The following is an 18,198-nucleotide window of genomic DNA, read 5'->3' as shown; positions in this document are numbered from 1 at the left end:
CACGAAATGTGAGAAGACTTCATGTAAATGTCTTAGAAATAAGAGTAGAAGCGAGTCCAACACGTTCACATTCAATTAAAAGGGAAATATCTCAGAATATTTTCAGACAACATGACAGTTGTGTCCCTCATTCCTTCATAAATTGCCAAAGAGGTACCAGATGCATGGAGGTTGAGCGAGAGCCGCTCAGAGAGATACATGTTTCGGAGCCAGTGATCAACACATTTTTACAAGCGAGAAAAATAACTCTTCAGTGATGTATTACAGAGTCTGGAAGAAGTTTATCACATGGTATGAGTCTAAATTCAATACAATTGCAGCAATCATTCCACATATCCTTGACTACCTTTAGGAAGGATTTAGCAAGGATGTTGCCTTATACACACTCAAGGTACAAGTATCAGCACTGAGCGTCTCTTATGCAACAAATTAGCTTCAGAGGAATTGATTATCCTTTTCTTCCAAACGTTAAAGATAATTCATCTCTCTATTAGGTCTTTTCTGGCTCTATTAGACCTCAATTTAGTTCTGTACAGTCTGATGTCCAACCCTAAACAACCACTACCAGTGGTTTATCTGAGACTGATGACACTGAAGGTGGTGTTAATAGTGGTGGTTACCTCTTCCTTTGGGGTTTGGGGAGGATGCAAGAGAAAAAATAGGCTATTATACCTAATGTTAATTCATTTTTCCTCAAGATTTTCCATGGCAGCCCAGTTTCCCACCTATGTTTGATATGTTTTGAATTTTCAGAGACCACTTGGGAAGTTACGCAAAGTCGTAGGGAAGACTGGGGGTGTTTTTAATTTTATCTGTTTCTACCTGAACTTCCTTCTTGGCAACGAGCTAGTCCAACATTTTTGAGAGTCATTTAATTGTTAATACATCGTTCGACAGCTCTGCTCTTGCTCTATATTATTTGTTTGTAACAGTAGCACTCACTGGATATTTCAAACTTAGCAGCAATTTGACTATTGTTATTTGTGGAGGGCACCTTTTTTAGATTGATTTAGAATATCCTATACCAGTGTTCATAATCTAAGTTTATTGGCTAATTAAATAGATGTAAACAGCAAGCTTACAAGACTACTTAGGTCATCCTGACATCATCATCAGAGTGGTCTTATCTATTCAGTAGCCAATAGAGGATGTCACTTTAACTTACATTTTTCTGCCTCTTTCAGTGTCTTAGGGCTAGATTTACTAAGCTGCGGGTTTGAAAAAGAGGGGATGTTGCCTATAGCAACCAATCAGATTCTAGCTGTCATTTTGCAGAAGGTACTAACTAAATGAAAGCTAGAATCTGATTGGTTGCTATGGGCAACATCCCCACTTTTTCAAACCCGCAGCTTAGTAAATCTAGCCCTTAGAGTACAACACTTCCGTTTGGTTTGAAACACATCACAGATTATGCACTGAAGTGTGTCCTGTGTAACACAACCATAGACTAGTAACACAACTGTGACTGAAACTCCAGTCTGTGCTCGTAAATGCTGGTAGGCAGGACATCGGTTCTAACAGACTTCCCTTCATGCACACATTACAGTAGTCCAAATCATTTAATTCATAAAGCAAATTTTTAAGGAGCACACTGAGCAGATCTGCTGCTAAATAGGAGGGGCAAACACTTATTAAAATGCTACATGTTTCACCAGTGGAATAGCAATGGACCCTGTTTTCAAGCTGTCCCATAAAAAGCAGTTTTAACTGTCAAATGTTTCAGTATTTGTTGGATGGTTTTTCAACAGACTTCCTGTTTTATTTAGAACAGAATTTCATAAAAGAAATCCTGTATACTGCTAAACTATGATTTAATGTCATGATGCTCAGGTGTTCTCTGTACACAGCTTCTCTCTTCTGTAGTCCAGCACAAGTGGAGGGATGTAGTTCTCAGCTGTAACCTGCAGAGCTGGAAAGAAGCGTTAGCTCTGCTGCTGACTTACTCCAAGCCAGAGGAATATGCTGAGCTTTGTGGTAAGCACTGTTAAGGGGGCTCTGTATAGCTGGGGCTAAACACTGGTGACTGGGTAAATGAAACATCTTGCAACATCTATGCAATTGTATATCATCTTGTGCCATTTAACCCTTTTTCGGAAGGCAACATCTTCATATGTTTATCATGTTATATGTATTATTAAAAAAAGTATTAATTTATTATTACTTAATTCATAAATGATTCCTCAGTAATCCTTATCTGTCTAATTCACAAGCCTGCCCTATAATTGATCGATGTATTTGTTAGTACTAACGTTTCACTTGGCACTGTGACTTTTGTAATAATTTTAATTAAACTGCTAAGTCAATTGTTGGCGATCATTTGCTTTATGAGAAGACATTCGCAGAGGTGTGCTTAGTGAAGCATGTGCTGAATCAGTGAAATATAGCAGTACTTTGCCTCTAGATACCCTTGGAAGCCGGTTGGAGTCAGAAGGAGAAGGAAAGTTGTCTGCTCAGGCGTGCTTGTGCTACATATCTTCGGGGAATGTGGACATGTTGACAGAGTGCTGGGTCAGAACCCATGAAACCTCAACCCCTCTTGCACTGCAGGTAACACAGAAATGGGAACCGGTGCTACCCTTGTTTGATCAGCATGTCCTTCATCTGCTTCTTTATGCAGTGAGTTCATGAAGAGTAGCAGATGAGTATGTACTAAACACATTTAATATTTGTAACAAAGAAAGAAAAAAAGTAATACCAGAGTTAAATAAAAAAAAACACACACATTGCAATTAATACATGAAAATGATTTACTGCAGTGCAAATTAGTGTAGTAAAGGTGAACCTGCTTTGATAGTGATGTGAGAATTCAAGAATGTACATTGGTTCTCCAGTATATTCAAAGATGTTGATCATGTCCTTGTTAACAGTATCAGGATGAGTTCTGTTGTGACTGGTATTGTCCTTGTAGGACCTAGTGGAGAAGACTATGGTATTGAGGAAGTCCATTGAATTACTCCGAGGGACAGCGCTGCCACCACAAGGCCCTGTGCTAGCAGGGAAGGTAGCACAATACGCCAATCTGCTGGCATCTCAGGGGAACCTAACTGCTGCCATGAGCTACTTGCCCAATGACTCTGATGAGGTATGTGTACATTTAGTCTTTATGTTTTGGGTGACGAGTACTGTTATCTCCTGCAGAAATCCAGAGGTCTCATTTCAGTCAGGTAGATTTGTTGTTGTTTTTTTTTTTTTTTATAGCATATTAAACCACTAAATGTTATTTCTCTTTCATCCAGTCTGGGGGACACTGCTTACCATGGGGTGTGAAGGGGAGCATGGGAGTTGGCACCTAGCTAGTTAATTTCTAGCATTGCTGACAGACCCCTCCCCTCTATAACTCCCCCCTGCCTCTTCCTCCTCAGTTTTTTCTAGGTGCCCATGGAGTTAGGCACTGTTTTAGTTGCTGCTAAATTTTATTTTATTTTTATTTTTTTTAGGGAGAATATCTTGGGCAGATCTGGGAGTGTGTTCTATTATAGAGAGCACACTCCCAGAACAGCAGCGCAGGCACTGCTCTGTCCGCTGAGAGCCAGAGGCTCTCACTGGCAGAGCAAATTAGGGTTCTTGATTATAAAGTGACTAGCAGTCTCTCCGGACCGCTATCACTCTTGGGGCCTGACTGATAACCGGCGCTGCCATTAGGCATGGAAGGCCGGTTATCGGAATGAAAAAGAAATGCCGGCGGCCATTTTAAAATCCGCGGAGGAGAGGAAACGGAAAGGGGCCATACCAAGATCCCCCCCCCTCTCATACATAGGAGGGGGCATCGGGGTCAAAATCCGCTGCGGAGACCTCAGGTCTCCATTACTCTGCCATATATATATATATATTATATATATATATATATATATATATATATATATATATATATATATATATTTATTATTATTATTATTATTATTATTATTATTATTATTATTTGTTTTCTTTCTCCTCCCTGCTAATGGGGCAGGAAAAGCACTTCAGAGAGACAGCATTATCAGAGGGGGGGAGCTAAGATATAGAGCTCCCCTGCTCTCCATGGAAAGTTGGACTAGCCCGGCCTTTTGGCGCCAAATATAAGCCCGGGAAAGGACGCAGAGCAGAGGGAGCAGGCACCAGGCACTGCTGATTGACTTCTCCCCTGTTTGGCCTGGCTAAGTATCTGATTTATTTAAACAAATATTATTGTATTGCTGACTGCAAAGTGGGCTACTGAGAATTATATTATAGTTCTCGAACTTGCCAGGTTATTTTATTTTGGTTTAACAATTTACAAGTATAACTTTTATGTCCGATTACTTGTTTCTTTTTTCTTTTTCATATTATTTTCTCTGCTGTCTCTCGCTCTCTAACAGCTAAATTTAAGTCTGTATGTTTGGTGTGCCTTCCTTTGTAAAATGACAGATAAAGTAAAGTGTTTCACATGTTCAAAATGTAATGCAAAATTACCTACTCGGCAGAGGGACCCGTTGGCTCTATGTTCTGTCTGCGATGCAGGGGGTCCCCCTACGCAATCCCAGCTTGTTACAGCCCCACTGACGGAGGAACCGACCTGGGTGGCCTCCCTGACACAGTCGGTTTCTTCTTTAGCACAGATGGTGTCACAGTCCAATCAGCTGATGTCTACTGTGGCAGCCGCGGTGGCTAATAGTGCTAGTACGCCTTTGGGCCTCCCTGCTTCCACAGGTTCTTTTGAAGAGTCTATGCCAGGACCTTCCTCATTGCTTACAGACCAGGCCCCTGTTCCCACAGAACCGGCATGGTCCGCAGCATTTATTAAGGGTTTGGATAAACTAAACCAGTTACTTGAATCCCCAAACATCTCGCCTGCTAAGAGGAGGAGGCCTAGATCCACTAATACCCTTATGGTCCTTTCAGACCCAGAGGGGGTTTCAGAGAAGGAGGGGGAAGTATATTCTGATCCTGACCAGGGGCAACCTTTGGAGCAGGAAAAAGACCCTAAAAGCCATTTTGTTAATGATTTGGTTTTAACGGTAAGAGAGGCGTTGGACCTCCCTGAACCCGAGGATCCTACTCCTAGAGACAGAAGTCTCTTTAAGAAGGTCAAAAGTAAGGCTATTCGTTTTCCCCCTTCGGTAGAACTCAGAGATATTGCAGAGGGAGCCTGGAAACAGCCTGATAGAAGGTTCTCTGTTCCCAGAAAGTTTCCTTCCATGTATCCATTACAGGAGGAAAATGTGGCCCGCTGGGAGAGTATTCCTAAGGTAGATATTCCAGTAGCCCGTTTGGCTAGACACACTTTACTACCAGTCCCAGTTTCAGCAACTCTGCAGGATGTCAATGATCGCAGGGTGGAATCCCAGCTAAAATCTATATTTGTGGCTGCGGGTTCTTCCTTTAGACCCACATTTGCTTCAGCTTGGGTTGCTAGAGCCATGGAAACATGGGCAGACCAACTGGCAGAGGCCTTACAGGACTCGGATTTACTTCCCCTGGCTTTGCATCTGAAAGAGGCATTGGGGTACCTTTATGAGGCGGCTCAGAACTCAGCGTCTGTGTCCTCCTCTATTCAGGCTGCATCCATTTCAGCAAGAAGAATGTTATGGCTGAAATCCTGGGAAGGAGATTCGGAATCAAAGAAGTCCGTTGAATCCATTCCTTTTTCAGCAGCAGGTTTGTTCGGGCCGGAATTGGATACTCTGATTTCCCAGGCAACAGGGGCCAAAAGCACTTCTTTGCCGGTATTCTCAGGTAGGGGCAGGACTTCACGGGTCAGCTCCTTTCGTCAGCCCTTTAGAGGGAACTCCTGGCCTAGAGGACAGTCATTTAGAGGTAGACAACCAAATGCTCAAGGCTCCTCAGTCAGGGGTAGATCCTCGTTTGCGGCTAGGCGCCAGACCTCTAGGACACAGGAGAAGCCTGCGTCCTGACGACCACTCTACTCTGCCAGAGGTGGCGCCGCGGGGGGAGACGTCTGTCTCTGTTCGGGAACAGTGGGCAGCGTCATCCCAAGGCGCTTGGATTCGAGGTATTATAGCAGGGGGGTACATGTTAGACCTGCTGGGTCCGGTACCACATTGTTTTTTTGTAACACCTCTACCCCAAGAGCGATCAGGAAGTCAGGCAATACAAGTTTGTGTCGCCTCTTCTTTTACAAAGAGTCATCTGGAGCCTAAGATTCACAGTGGGGTCCTCCCATTACCAGAGAGGTTGGGAGGTGGTAATCTTGCTCCTCCGGCTCCAGGGACCTTGGTCGGTCCAGGAATCAGCCTTACAAATAAATGTGTTACAGTTGAAGGCAATTCTTTTAGCCCTTCGGGGGGCCCAGCCCCTTCTTTAGGGCCACCCTGTCAGAATTCAGTCCGACAATGCCACGGCTGTGGCATATGTTAACAGGCAGGGAAGAACCAGGAGTGCAGCCGCAATGAAAATTGCAGCTCAGATTTTTTTTTGGACAGAACAATAGGTTCGAAAACCAGTTTCGGCTCGCGTCTATCAGCGGATTTGGAGAGCCTATATCAGATGGTGTGAAAATAGGTCATATCACACGTCTTCCTTACGTCTCCCTCGCTTATTGGCTTTTCTTCAGCATGGGCTGGAAGCAAGTCTTCGTTTAGGTTCCCTAAAGGTTCAGGTATCGGCTCTGTCAGTCTTTTTTTCATCGGAAATTAGCGGAGTTACCAGATATCAAGACTTTTCTTCAGGGAGTCTTACATATTCAACCTCCCTATGTTCCACCTACAGCACCATGGGATCTTAACCTGGTACTGGACATGCTTAAAGGGCCTCCCTTTGAACCTTTACCTGAGGCAGATTTTAGGTGTTTGACCTGGAAGGTTGTTTTTCTTTTAGCAATTGCATCGGCACGGAGGGTATCGGAATTGGGAGCTCTGTCTTGCCGGGAGCCATATCTGGTTTTTCATGAGGACAGAGCGGTTCTGAGAACACTCCCCTTCTTTGTTCCAAAAGTGGTGTCCTCTTTCCATTCAAACCAGGAAATTGTAGTTCCGGTTTTTTTCATCTTCTTCTCACTCTGATCGGCAGTCTATGAAAAGTTAGATGTGGTCAGGGCTCTCCGTATTTATGTCAAAAGAACATCTCAGATTAGACGAACCGATTCTCTGTTTGTCCTATATGATTCTAACAAAAGAGGCTGGCCAGCCTCTAAACAGTCCATTGCAAGATGGATTACGGCAACTATTAGGCAGGCTTACACAACAGCTAACCGGCCTGTGCCGGAGAGACTTACGGCCCATTCCACCAGATCAGTAGGGGCGTCGTGGGCAGCGAGAAATGGGGCTTCTGCTGACCAGCTTTGCAGAGCAGCCACCTGGTCTTCTGTCCGCACATTTACCAAATTCTATCAATTTAATGTATTCGCATCCGCAGATGCAGATTTCGCTCGTAGTGCTCTACGAGCGGGGGTTTCAGAGCGGTCCCACCCTTAGGGGGCTGCTTTAGAACGTCCCCATGGTAACCAGTGTCCCCCAGACTGGTTGAAAGAGAAAAGAGGATTTATATACTTACGTTAAATCCGTTTCTCTGATTCCGTCTGGGGGACACTGCGATCCCTCCCTTCTGCTTTTCCTCTGTGTGCTCTTGTTTGATTGACCCTTCTCCTTGGGAGCTTTTTAAATTAACTGAGGAGGAAAAAGCAGGGGGATTGTAGAGGGGAGGGGTCTGTCAGCAGTGCTAAACTTAACTAGCTAGGTGCCAACTCCCATGCTCCCCTTCACACCCCATGGTAAGCAGTGTCCCCCAGACGGAATCAGAGAAACGGATTTAACGTAAGTATATAAATCCTCTTTTCTATATAACAAATCTGTTTCTTCTTAACAGAGAAAACTGATCTGTTTACATATAAATGTACCAGTACCATTGGCTTTTTATGCTGCAAAATCCTGATGCTTAGTCACTTCAGATTCCATCAATGTGTACAAGTGACTGTCCGACTGTGAAATATAATTCAGAAGTTAGAAGCCGAATAATAGATTTCAGTGTAAAGTAAGCATACACTGGAGGTATTGGTGAATGTGTAACGTAAGAAAGCGGCATAGACTATGTTTACAGTTATTGTTACTCTGCAGTAATAAAACACACATGTTATTTATTCTCTGTTATTTCAGAGTTCAGTGTGCGAATTGCAAAATCGCCTTCTGAATGCTCAGGGACAGACTGTGAATGGGCAGCCATACACCTCTAAGATGTCCAGTAGTTTCCCTTCACCCACAGCCAAATCAAGCAAAGCACCAGAAGGTTTCCTGCACAAAGAGGGAAGTAGACAGGTGAGTGTCTGTTACCTGTTTGTACGGCAATTCTTATGCCACACTTTTTAAAACCAGACAGATCACTAAAATCATGGTGGGGTTGTAGAATGTGTTCCCTTGTGCTATTAAGTTTCCAACACTAGGTGGCAATACTGTGCCACGTCACAGCTCAGCATTGGCGTCCCGTTTCAGAGATTTTTTAGATATTGTGTAAATGTCATTTCAATTTGACATTCATGTCATAGCCTATCCTAAATTTACATATATGGTTTATTTATTTAGAGGAGCTCTGTACTGGAAAATACAGCAACATTTGTCTTAGAAGTTATTTACATGTTCACTGTTCTAATATAGCATTGCCTCACAAAATTAAACAATGAGGAATTAAATGCCTACTCTTCTGTTAAAGACATGCAAATTACATAGCGTTAGGGTGGTTAAATGGACCACACTGCAAATAAAATACTTTGAAAGCCATATAAAAATAGCAAATTACATGCCACGTGCTTTAAAATAGCTTTGCCTCTCAAAACCATAAAATATAGGCAGTTAATGCTTAACCAAAGAATTCTGCATGGAAGTATTTGAATTACTCTTTATGTCCCTTCTGTTAACTATGTATGTCCATTACAATTGAAAATATTTTTTATTCATCTTGACTGCTAAGAAACTTCTTTTGTGTCCTGAATCTTTAGGCTTTATCCCAGTTTCCAGTTAGCACTGGAATTCCAACTCAGCCACCAGTGCCTTCAGTATTCACACCTCAGTCAATGCCCTCAACAGTGGGGCCCCCTCCATCCGTCCCATTACAGTCCGCCCCGGGCCCGCCAGGCAACGTCTATCCAAGAACTGGAGCTTGGCAGCCTTACTCATCACAGCCGCAGCCAGCTGTGCCAGGTGAGTGTGGCAGCACAGTAGTAGAGTCATTTAAAAAAAACTAAAAAAAAAACTAACCAGGAATCCAAGAACACACTGTGATACTGAACATGATACTATACCGTAGGTGTGCTCTCTATATCAACAAATGGCGCATCTGAGGAAGCATCTTGTTAGGGACACAAGTAAGCTTTTTGCAAACCGCTTAGCTGTTTTTGTTTTTTTGTTTTTTATGCCACTTTTGCGAGTTAATATCAATAATGATTCCTTACATGAATGGAACTTAGCAGCCATTCCCTTGTTGCCTCACTAGATCAACCAGCTAAGTAAGAAGTGTGTGTTTTTGTAATTATTGTATAACTTGCATGTGTTTTGGCTATAGGATTTGTTTTTTTTATTTTAACTACTTCCCAAACACCAGCCACCTCTCTCTGTCCTATCAGAATGCCCTGTATTCTGATAGACGACCTGTGCTCCATGTGTTTTGTTGGAGCTGGATCTAGGCTGTCACTGACTTCACTATGTTGTCGGTCACATTTAAAGCACAGTGCTAAGTCACAGCGAAATCACCAGGACTTACTAGCCATATTAGGGCCGTGGGAGTCCTTACTAGCCATATTAGGGCCGTGGGAGTCCTTACTAGCCATATTAGGGCCGTGGGAGTCCTTACTAGCCATATTAGGGCCGTGGGAGTCCTTACTAGCCATATTAGGGCCGTGGGAGTCCTTACTAGCCATATTAGGGCTGGGGAGACCTAATGCCTCTCTTGCTTCTCAGTACCATACGTTACAAATCTTCTTGCTCTGGCCAAGTCATCATTGCTAGAGCATGGATGGCCCGGCATTAGCCCCATTTTGTTGGCTGGGTAGCCCTGGTTAACTAAGCTGTAGGGAATAAACGATTCACTTGCCAGTCCTGGAACACTATGCTGAAATAGTTTTAAGGTCTGGTTTAGGTGGAAAAAATCGAGATATGCAGTGAGGTCGTTAGCAGCTGATTTTGACCTGGACTGAGTACTTCCCTTACGCCCAAGATTTTGATTTTCCTCCCTCTGCACCCTATGTTCACTGGAACTGAGTATCCCACTTACCTCCCTTAGTCAATTCGCTGGAGCCCCCCCATAGTCAAGCACCAAACAGTGGTGCTTTTCCTATGTTAACCACTATGTGGCTGTTGGAGGGGGGAGGTCCCAGGCTCAATTAATAGAGATTAAACGAATATGATGTGGAGAAAAAGCAGTTACTGGTGCTGTGCCATTCCATTGATGTCTATGGTCCATTCATTTCAATGGAGTTTTTGCATGTGGAGCACAACTCTAGTGAAATTAATAGGTAATGTGACTAAATGGGCTATACAAATCAATGGGAAAATAAAGCACAACACTTGCTAAACCACTTTTGGTAAACCTAGTATGCATGTATACAATGCGCTCTCGTAGAGATGAAATCGGAGGTAACAAATTAGTGAGTAACAACTCTTAGGGGTAAGACTTAAATGTTTCATTGAGGAAAAGTCAGGCAGAATCGCATTCATTCACTTCACTATCTTAAATTTTCATTCTTGTGGGCAATGGCAAAGTTATGAAGCCAATATCTGCGGAGAGAGAACGCTGGGAGATTGCAGCTAGAGCTGTTGCAGAATTGTAGGAATAACTTTGTTAAGCTTAACTGAAACTTTACGCAAGACAATATGGGCATTTCACTTCATATGACAGACCCCTGGATGTGATCATAATGCAGTGTACTTTTAAGTAACTTTCTTATTAAGCTACTAGCGTTTCATCAAGCACAGCAAACAAGAAAAAGTGGCCTTTGTAGTGGTTCAGTCTTAGAAAACAAATAATTTGAATCTGTTTTTGGAATTGAATGTTTATTTCTATTACATTCTCCCCCTAAAAATGTCCATTGTTAATTCCAATAGATGCATTTATATAGACACACGCCCAGCTTGGTATAGTGTCACCTTCCAGCACAATGCACAACATATCTCCTTCTTGCTGCATCTGGGCATATAAAAACCAGTCTCACCAGCCGTTACTAGTAGTGTAATACTCTGCCTGATTAAATTAGTTTTTGTAGCGGAATGAAGGAGAAATGTTGGACACAGTCATTTATTCTTGAAATCCAAGTAGGACACTGGTAGTGTGAGGGCACGGCTGCAGAGATAAAGATAGAGCAATAGAAGATTGTATGGTAAGGATGAACAGGCATATGTATAGTCTGCATCGTCATCAGCTCCTTAGCAAGTGCACAGGGTTGAGATTGTTGGGTTTTAAGTGTGAAACCGTGCAAGAAGATTTATTGTAGTTTGTGTGTTTTTTCCTGCAAAAATTTGTTTGCATAATGTTTATGTATAGCGTGTAGTTAGAAGGTGAGATTAGCATTTACCTTGGCCAAGTGCATACTAAATTGATCTGTATGGAAATCCTACAGTGCAGATATGGCTAAAGCAAAGTTATTGGCAGACGTGTAGGGATTCAGTTTATCCAGTCCCTATGTGTATCCTACTGGCAGGCCCATCAGAAGCTGTATGCTTTAGCTTTTTGTTAAAAAAGATTAGCCAGCAAATTGTATTGCAGGTTCACTTCTTTTCTCTGCAATGTAACATTGAAAGAATATTTTTAAACTTGCATTACTGTCTGATTTAACAGAATGTCGGTTTTAATCCCATAAATTTCTCTGTTCAAGCAAACTGGGCTCCTTTTATGATTTAATTCTCACATAATTGCTTTTACTTGCTCGGCATAGACGCTCAGTAACATCAGGTTGATTCTAGACTTATGCATGAGGTCTGTCACTCTTTGTCTGCAATTCATTTAGATCGTTGAAAGACTGGTGGCAGGTGGGCGGGGAACTGGTCACATCTCAAGTGCTTAATCCGCCAACTGTTGCCAAACACTCCAGTGGCTGTGGGAGATTTCTGCAGGTCCTTGATGCTGTTTTGTTCAAATACAATTCTCCTGTGTTGGTTCTTTGTCACCTACTCTTCACAAGGGGCTGGAGATATAATGGCAGCGGGGAAATAAGTTTTTCCTGGCCTGTGACTTTGGGGCTGTGGACAAGTGTATTAGCGAGAGAACTTAGCTCTGCTTGTCTGCTTGACTTCAGAAGGATGCTGTTGTTTTGCTCCATTAACCCCTGCTTGCCATGAATATCTGCAGTTCAATGATATACCAATACTGCAGTTACAGATGAAATATGACTTTTGTTCTGCAATAATGGTCTCTCCCTTCATTCGGGAATATGCTAAATACAGTCCCCGCTGGTCACATAAAAGTGACCAACAACTATCAATGTGTGAGACGTATTACATAATAACAAATTTACCTTCATACATAAGTGATTTTTCATTCTATACCGACGCTGGACTGGACAGCTTCCGTGTCCACACAGTCATACCTCCACTTTACGCCACGGCTGCTTGTTCTCTGTCTCTCTATAGATAGCAAAACTGACGAGGCCGTTACCTGGTCTGGCACATAATTGGAGGAATTGTGGTTTGGGTGACTATATAGTGAAGATTTAATGTGAAAAGTACTTGATGCCAACAAGGGGACATGCAGAGAGATAAAAGGGAGGTAGGTGCACATTAGCACATGCACACTTTGTCAGGCATAAAATGGACCGCTTACATTTTGTCAGTTTTTTAAAAAAAAATTAACTTGGCTATTTAAATCGGTTCAGGCCATATAGCAATTGCAAAATAACACAATATCTACAATGAAGGAAAACATATTCTTTAAAAAAGAAATATGTTGTATACATTTTAACAAACTTGCACAAAAAAGTGAAGAAAATAACATCAATGAGAAAGAAGGGCATACAGCAGGCGTTGTGACATACCGCAGGCGTTGTGACATACCGCAGGCGTTGTGACATACCGCAGGCGTTGTGACATACCGCAGGCGTTGTGACATACCGCAGGCGTTGTGACTTACCGCAGGCATTGTGACATACCGCAGGCATTGTGACAAGACAGTGTTTCAGCATGACTACATGGGGTCTATTAAATATTTCCTAAGTTATCAAACGGTTACTGCTGGAAAAATCAGAGATTAACCCAATTACCAGCACTTATGGGGGTTGCAGCATTATGTAATTCATTAAGCTGGCAGAACGTTTTGAGCGGGATGGCGCCGCCGCATTCTTCAGTGGGATCCAGCTGAATCCTCTCTAGTTTCACTGGATCCCTCCTGGGACAAAGCGTGACGTGCATGCGCATTGCACTTTCTCCCTACCGCTGCTGGCGCACAGACAGTCTTCACCAAGAAGGAGAATCGGTGCTGGGGTTCCCTGCGATTTGCATATTGATTGTCACTGCATGTTATTAATATATAGACCCCTTAATTCCAATAGTAAGTGTAAAAAAATCATTCAGAGAGCATTTGTTTTACCATGCAATACCCAACATAATTAAAAACTTGAATCAATAATAAACCGTTTAGCTATGTCTATGTGTCTAGCTATCTGGGTTTATTTTCAATGAACCATAAAACTAGAGATTTGAAGTTTAAAGGACTCCCATTGCTGCCTCCAAATGGCACAATGCATGAAGGGTTATTGTTCATATGCCAGTTTTTCTAACTTTATATCACTACTGAGGCTTTTCCTGATCTCAAGATATTGGGGGTCACACACTTCTAAAATGTCTTTTGCAGACAAGAAATAAGAGCCCTCTAATTGTAATTTCAAGGCGTTTTAATATATTAAAATCATTAAGGCAACACCATATAAGATGAATAAAGTGTCCCATTAGTGACAATTCATGCACTCAGGTTTGTAAAGCCTGCCCAGACGTTGGGTAGTGTAATAAAAATATATATTAACAATTTAAGGAAACCATACATTTTGTTATGTACAAAGTGTCTTTAGACGGTTTACTAATGTTTGCTTCTTCCCATTTTGCCCTTACTACCTTTTTTCATTTAAATATATCCCTTAAAAATGCTCCTATAGTTCAGCAATGAGTCCCTTTGTGGTTTTATTGTGTAAGGATTATGGCTGCTATGGATTTATTATATTCCAAATTTCAGATAAGTAGCCATTAGCCCTGACCTGGACACTTGACATGTGTATAGTATTTGTACCCAAATAAAACAAATGTTCCAAGTTTAAATCACTCCATCCATAGAAAACACGAACCTAAGGTTTATAGAGGTTGATTTGTTTGGGAAAAAATCCAACATGGTCCGTGTGTATTACATAACAAATGGCAAAAGTTAGCCTGGTGGCCGAAACCTTTGCCAGTATTTTGATGTCAGAAATGAGTAAAGAGATGGGTCTATATGACTCTCAACAACATGGATCTTTGCCAGGTTTAGGTATGACAATAATTCCTGCATCATATTGTACATGAAATCTGATACATTTCCTCCATCAAAGTGGGGGTAATAAATAATTTTGGTGTACCCTTCCCATACAGCTTGTATATCCCTGTGTCAAGTTCCACAAAGTATCAGGGACCTCTAGGATAATGGCAATCTTTCACAGATAATTTAGGGAAGGGTATGTCAAGACCATATTGTATTCTGCCATGCACTTATACTGGTTTTAAAAAAAATAGCCTCATTTCCTCCATAATGTCTTCAGGGGAGAAAACCGTCATCATGTGTATGTAAAACCGTTATAGAGGTTAGTGCACCCTGCTTCTAGAAATCTGGGTTAATAAAGAACCTGTTTCATCCCCTTGTTCAAAAAAGCTCTGCTTTGAGTGAATTTAGTTTTTGGATGTTTCCTTAAAGTGTTTGGAATATAGTTTAGTGAGGGCCTGCCAATTGTCTATTTTACTTGATGCATCTACCACCAATGTAGGCTGACCGTTCACAGCCGGCGTAATCCAAGAGCATTAAACCGTAGCTTAAGTAGTTCTGAGAGTGATAGGATTGTCTTTGGAGTAATGTAGGAGTATGTAGGCAAAATCACCTGTGTGTAATTAGTATTAGGTCTGTACATATACTTAGTACTGATCGGATACTCCTCTGTTTGTTAGCGTTTTTGTATAATTAATATTAGCAGTGTATACATGACATTTGGTATAATGGTGTTAAGTGTTGAGTAGAAGGTGTGAGTAGAACTGTCCGCCATATAGCAGGTTGATTGGCTAGTGCATTGTTTTCTAAACTCAGTCCTCAGGTTCCCCTAACAGTACATGTTTTCCATATCTCCTTGCTGGAGCACAGGTGTATTCATTACTGACTGACACATTGTAACACATCCACAGGTGGTAGAATTATTTCACTTGTGACTTGAAAGACCTGCACTGGTAGGGATCCCTGAGGACCGGGTTTGGGAAACACTGGGCTAGTGTGTACAGGGAACCTGGCTTAGCCACTCACCTTGACTGAACTGGCCAAACTGAACTCTGCCACCTGTGAGACTAAGGACCCAATTTTTTCCTTTTTTTTTTTCTAGGCAAAAAAAAAATATGAATCTTGCAGCAATTATATCATTTCTACAGCCTTTCGCTTTAAAGACGACTATTATACATATTCAAATTACAGGATAAATGCCCCTTTGTGGACTTTTTCATGGAAGTTAAATGTGCAAAACAGGTCTAGAGGGTCTGGTTCGCCAATATATTTCCTATCCTACGTCTCTGTGTGTTCAAGAATCCCCACACCCTGGCCGTAGTATAGAGTTGTGACTTTTTCCCACAACTTTCTTTCTTCAGTGCTGTTCAACAGAAATCCATGGGTTTAAGCCACAGTCATCTCTTAGGTTTTCTTAAGTTGGGGGGGGTAGGTAATAATGAAGGCAAGTTGTTGGACCCATTTAAGATGTTTGAAATACTTTTTAAATTTACTACCTACTTTGCTACGGTCTAGCATCTATCACCCAATATAGGCACCAAAAGTCATGTATGAGAAACCCTACCTTTTACTGAAATCTACATGTTCTATCACGTAAAGTAAATCCCTTTCATGTTTAGTGGCCCTTTATACTGCACTATGCTTCTGACCCTTCAACGTATTTTTTTGTGAATGTTACTAGTATCTAGTAGCTGTTATATATACAGCAATTTGCCTGTAGTTGGCCTTTGAAGAAAGTATTTTATTCTTTTATCCTCATTGTTTCATTATTTCCAAAGACAAATTATGTAAACAGAAAAAGATATATTTTTTTTTAATGCTCTCTTTATTTGAATGTTTGATGTTAATCTTGTAATTATCCTGTTGTTTTATTGCATAGACATGCAGAGTTTTTAGAAAGAAGGCTGCAGCAGAATTATACCTCACATTCTGCAATCTGTCATCTAGCTCAATGAGACTGCTGTGTCTCCTTCACCAGCTGCTCTCTGAAGCTGTCAAATGTAGCAACCTAGTGTAATAAGATCTTTGGATCTGCCACTTCCTGTAGCAAATACATTGATAATATTATACACTGTATTCAATTTACCTCTTGCAGTAAATATAATGCCTGCAGAAAGCAGGACAGACATGGTATACACAATAAGACAGGACTGTATCATGGATTGTGTTTTTATTTTCAGGGTTTGTACATCCTCCACAATTTAAACAACCTCCCCATGCTGCAGCCTCTACGCCTGTTCCTCCATCACCAGTGATGGGACATATACCTCCTCCTTTTTCTATGAATGTACCTGGAGTTCCTGCTGCTTCTGGAACTATGTTCTATCCTTCAACCTCAATTCCTTCCTCGCATACTCCTACCTCTCATCCTACTTCAAGACCATCTACAGGAATGGGCCAGCCTCCAACACCTCCCTCTATGACAGCCTCCCACGCTCCTTTTAACTACTCAATGGGAATGGGATTTCATCATGGAGGACCCGGAGCACCTACTAGTCTACCACCACCTCCTACAGGTACATTTTATGTACAAGGATTGTGTGTATAATACAGATCATAGTTGCTCACTATAATTACATATTAGTGTCTGTTGACGAAGATCATTATCGTGACTGCCAAAGTTACATACTATAAAAACAAAAGCGGTATAGAAAAGCAGTAGTTATCCATAGTAACCAATCAGATTCAGAATGCCATTTATTTTGTACAGTTCCCAAAATGAAAGCACACATCTAGATAGTTGCTATAGACCACACCTTCTTCTCTATACAGATAATGGGATTATTGTTAATCATCCGGGCACTACACTCGACACAGATAATGATCTGAGCATTTTTTTACTGCAGACACCGGGGCTGATTTAAGTTAGGTGCAGAACTTGCATATTGCAATCATGTTCCTTATGCTCTACCTGCTCTTCCACTCGTTTCCCTTCACCCCTATTGTCTCTATTTGCTTCCCTGCTCCTCTTGAATGTTTGCTCTACCTGCTCATCCTCTTTGTAAGGTTCCCTTTGTTATAACTTCTAATGTTTCCTATTGTCTTTTTTTTGTATTCATTTTTTACTGATTCTTTTGATTGTTTCTCTTCCCCTTACTGTATTGTTATGTTTATATTTTCTTCATTGTACGGCCCCGTGGGTTCTGTGGCGCCTTATAAGTAAACGATTATCATGCTACCCATACTGGCCAGGTCTTTTTTTACAATACATTTTAGAGATGGAGTATGCCGCACATGGTTGTGCATTATACATCCTTATGCCCCCCAGCAGCAGCATGTACTGTTTTTTCCAGGTTCAAAGTTTTGTCTGTAACTCGAAGTCACCTGCAATCTCTGCTTGTTCATGATTCAGGTAACCAAATCCCTGGAGTAACAGTGGGTGGAGTTCATGTCAGAGCAGCGCTGATATTTCAAGTGTGGTGCCCGTATAATTAACAAGTACTGATAACTGGTCTACAATTATTAGAGATGTCCCTATGTGTGTCTCCAGGTGCTGCTTTCTTAGTAGGAGAATACAATAACATTCTTGATGCTTTGTAATAATATGAATTTGTAATGTGTGACATGATTTGGGAAGCAGAAGTAGACTGAGTAGAGGGGGTAAATGGCAGAATATAGGATTCTACCTTGGTCTCAACAAGATAGATTCGAGAGTGACTGTACCCAGCTGAATTTGACCATCTCTTTCACCTTCAAAATATATTCTGCAATTATAGATAAAGAAAAAATTGTGTACTCTCTAAGTATAAGAGGTTGCTGGGGCAACTAACGTGGAGAACAGGAGCCGTGCTGTGATCAGTCAGA

The 18,198-nt window shown here is 41.6% G+C and overlaps 1 protein-coding gene across 2 annotated transcripts in view; it reads left to right on the top strand.

The window, feature by feature from the left end:
- SEC31B (SEC31 homolog B, COPII component) overlaps positions 1-18,198 on the top strand; it is an 83,966-nt gene that overhangs the window by 50,096 nt on the left and 15,672 nt on the right. For both annotated transcript variants that reach the window (XM_075216605.1, XM_075216606.1), the window contains 6 exons: positions 1,848-1,974; positions 2,402-2,547; positions 2,909-3,082; positions 8,070-8,228; positions 8,906-9,107; positions 16,575-16,910. In XM_075216605.1, the coding sequence (XP_075072706.1) occupies positions 1,848-1,974; positions 2,402-2,547; positions 2,909-3,082; positions 8,070-8,228; positions 8,906-9,107; positions 16,575-16,910 (1,144 nt within the window). The remainder of the gene's footprint in view (positions 1-1,847; positions 1,975-2,401; positions 2,548-2,908; positions 3,083-8,069; positions 8,229-8,905; positions 9,108-16,574; positions 16,911-18,198) is intronic.

This window comes from Mixophyes fleayi, chromosome 6 (assembly GCF_038048845.1).
Source record: "Mixophyes fleayi isolate aMixFle1 chromosome 6, aMixFle1.hap1, whole genome shotgun sequence".
Classification (NCBI taxonomy): Eukaryota; Metazoa; Chordata; class Amphibia; order Anura; family Limnodynastidae; genus Mixophyes; species Mixophyes fleayi.
This window is presented reverse-complemented; position numbering and strand designations above follow the sequence as displayed.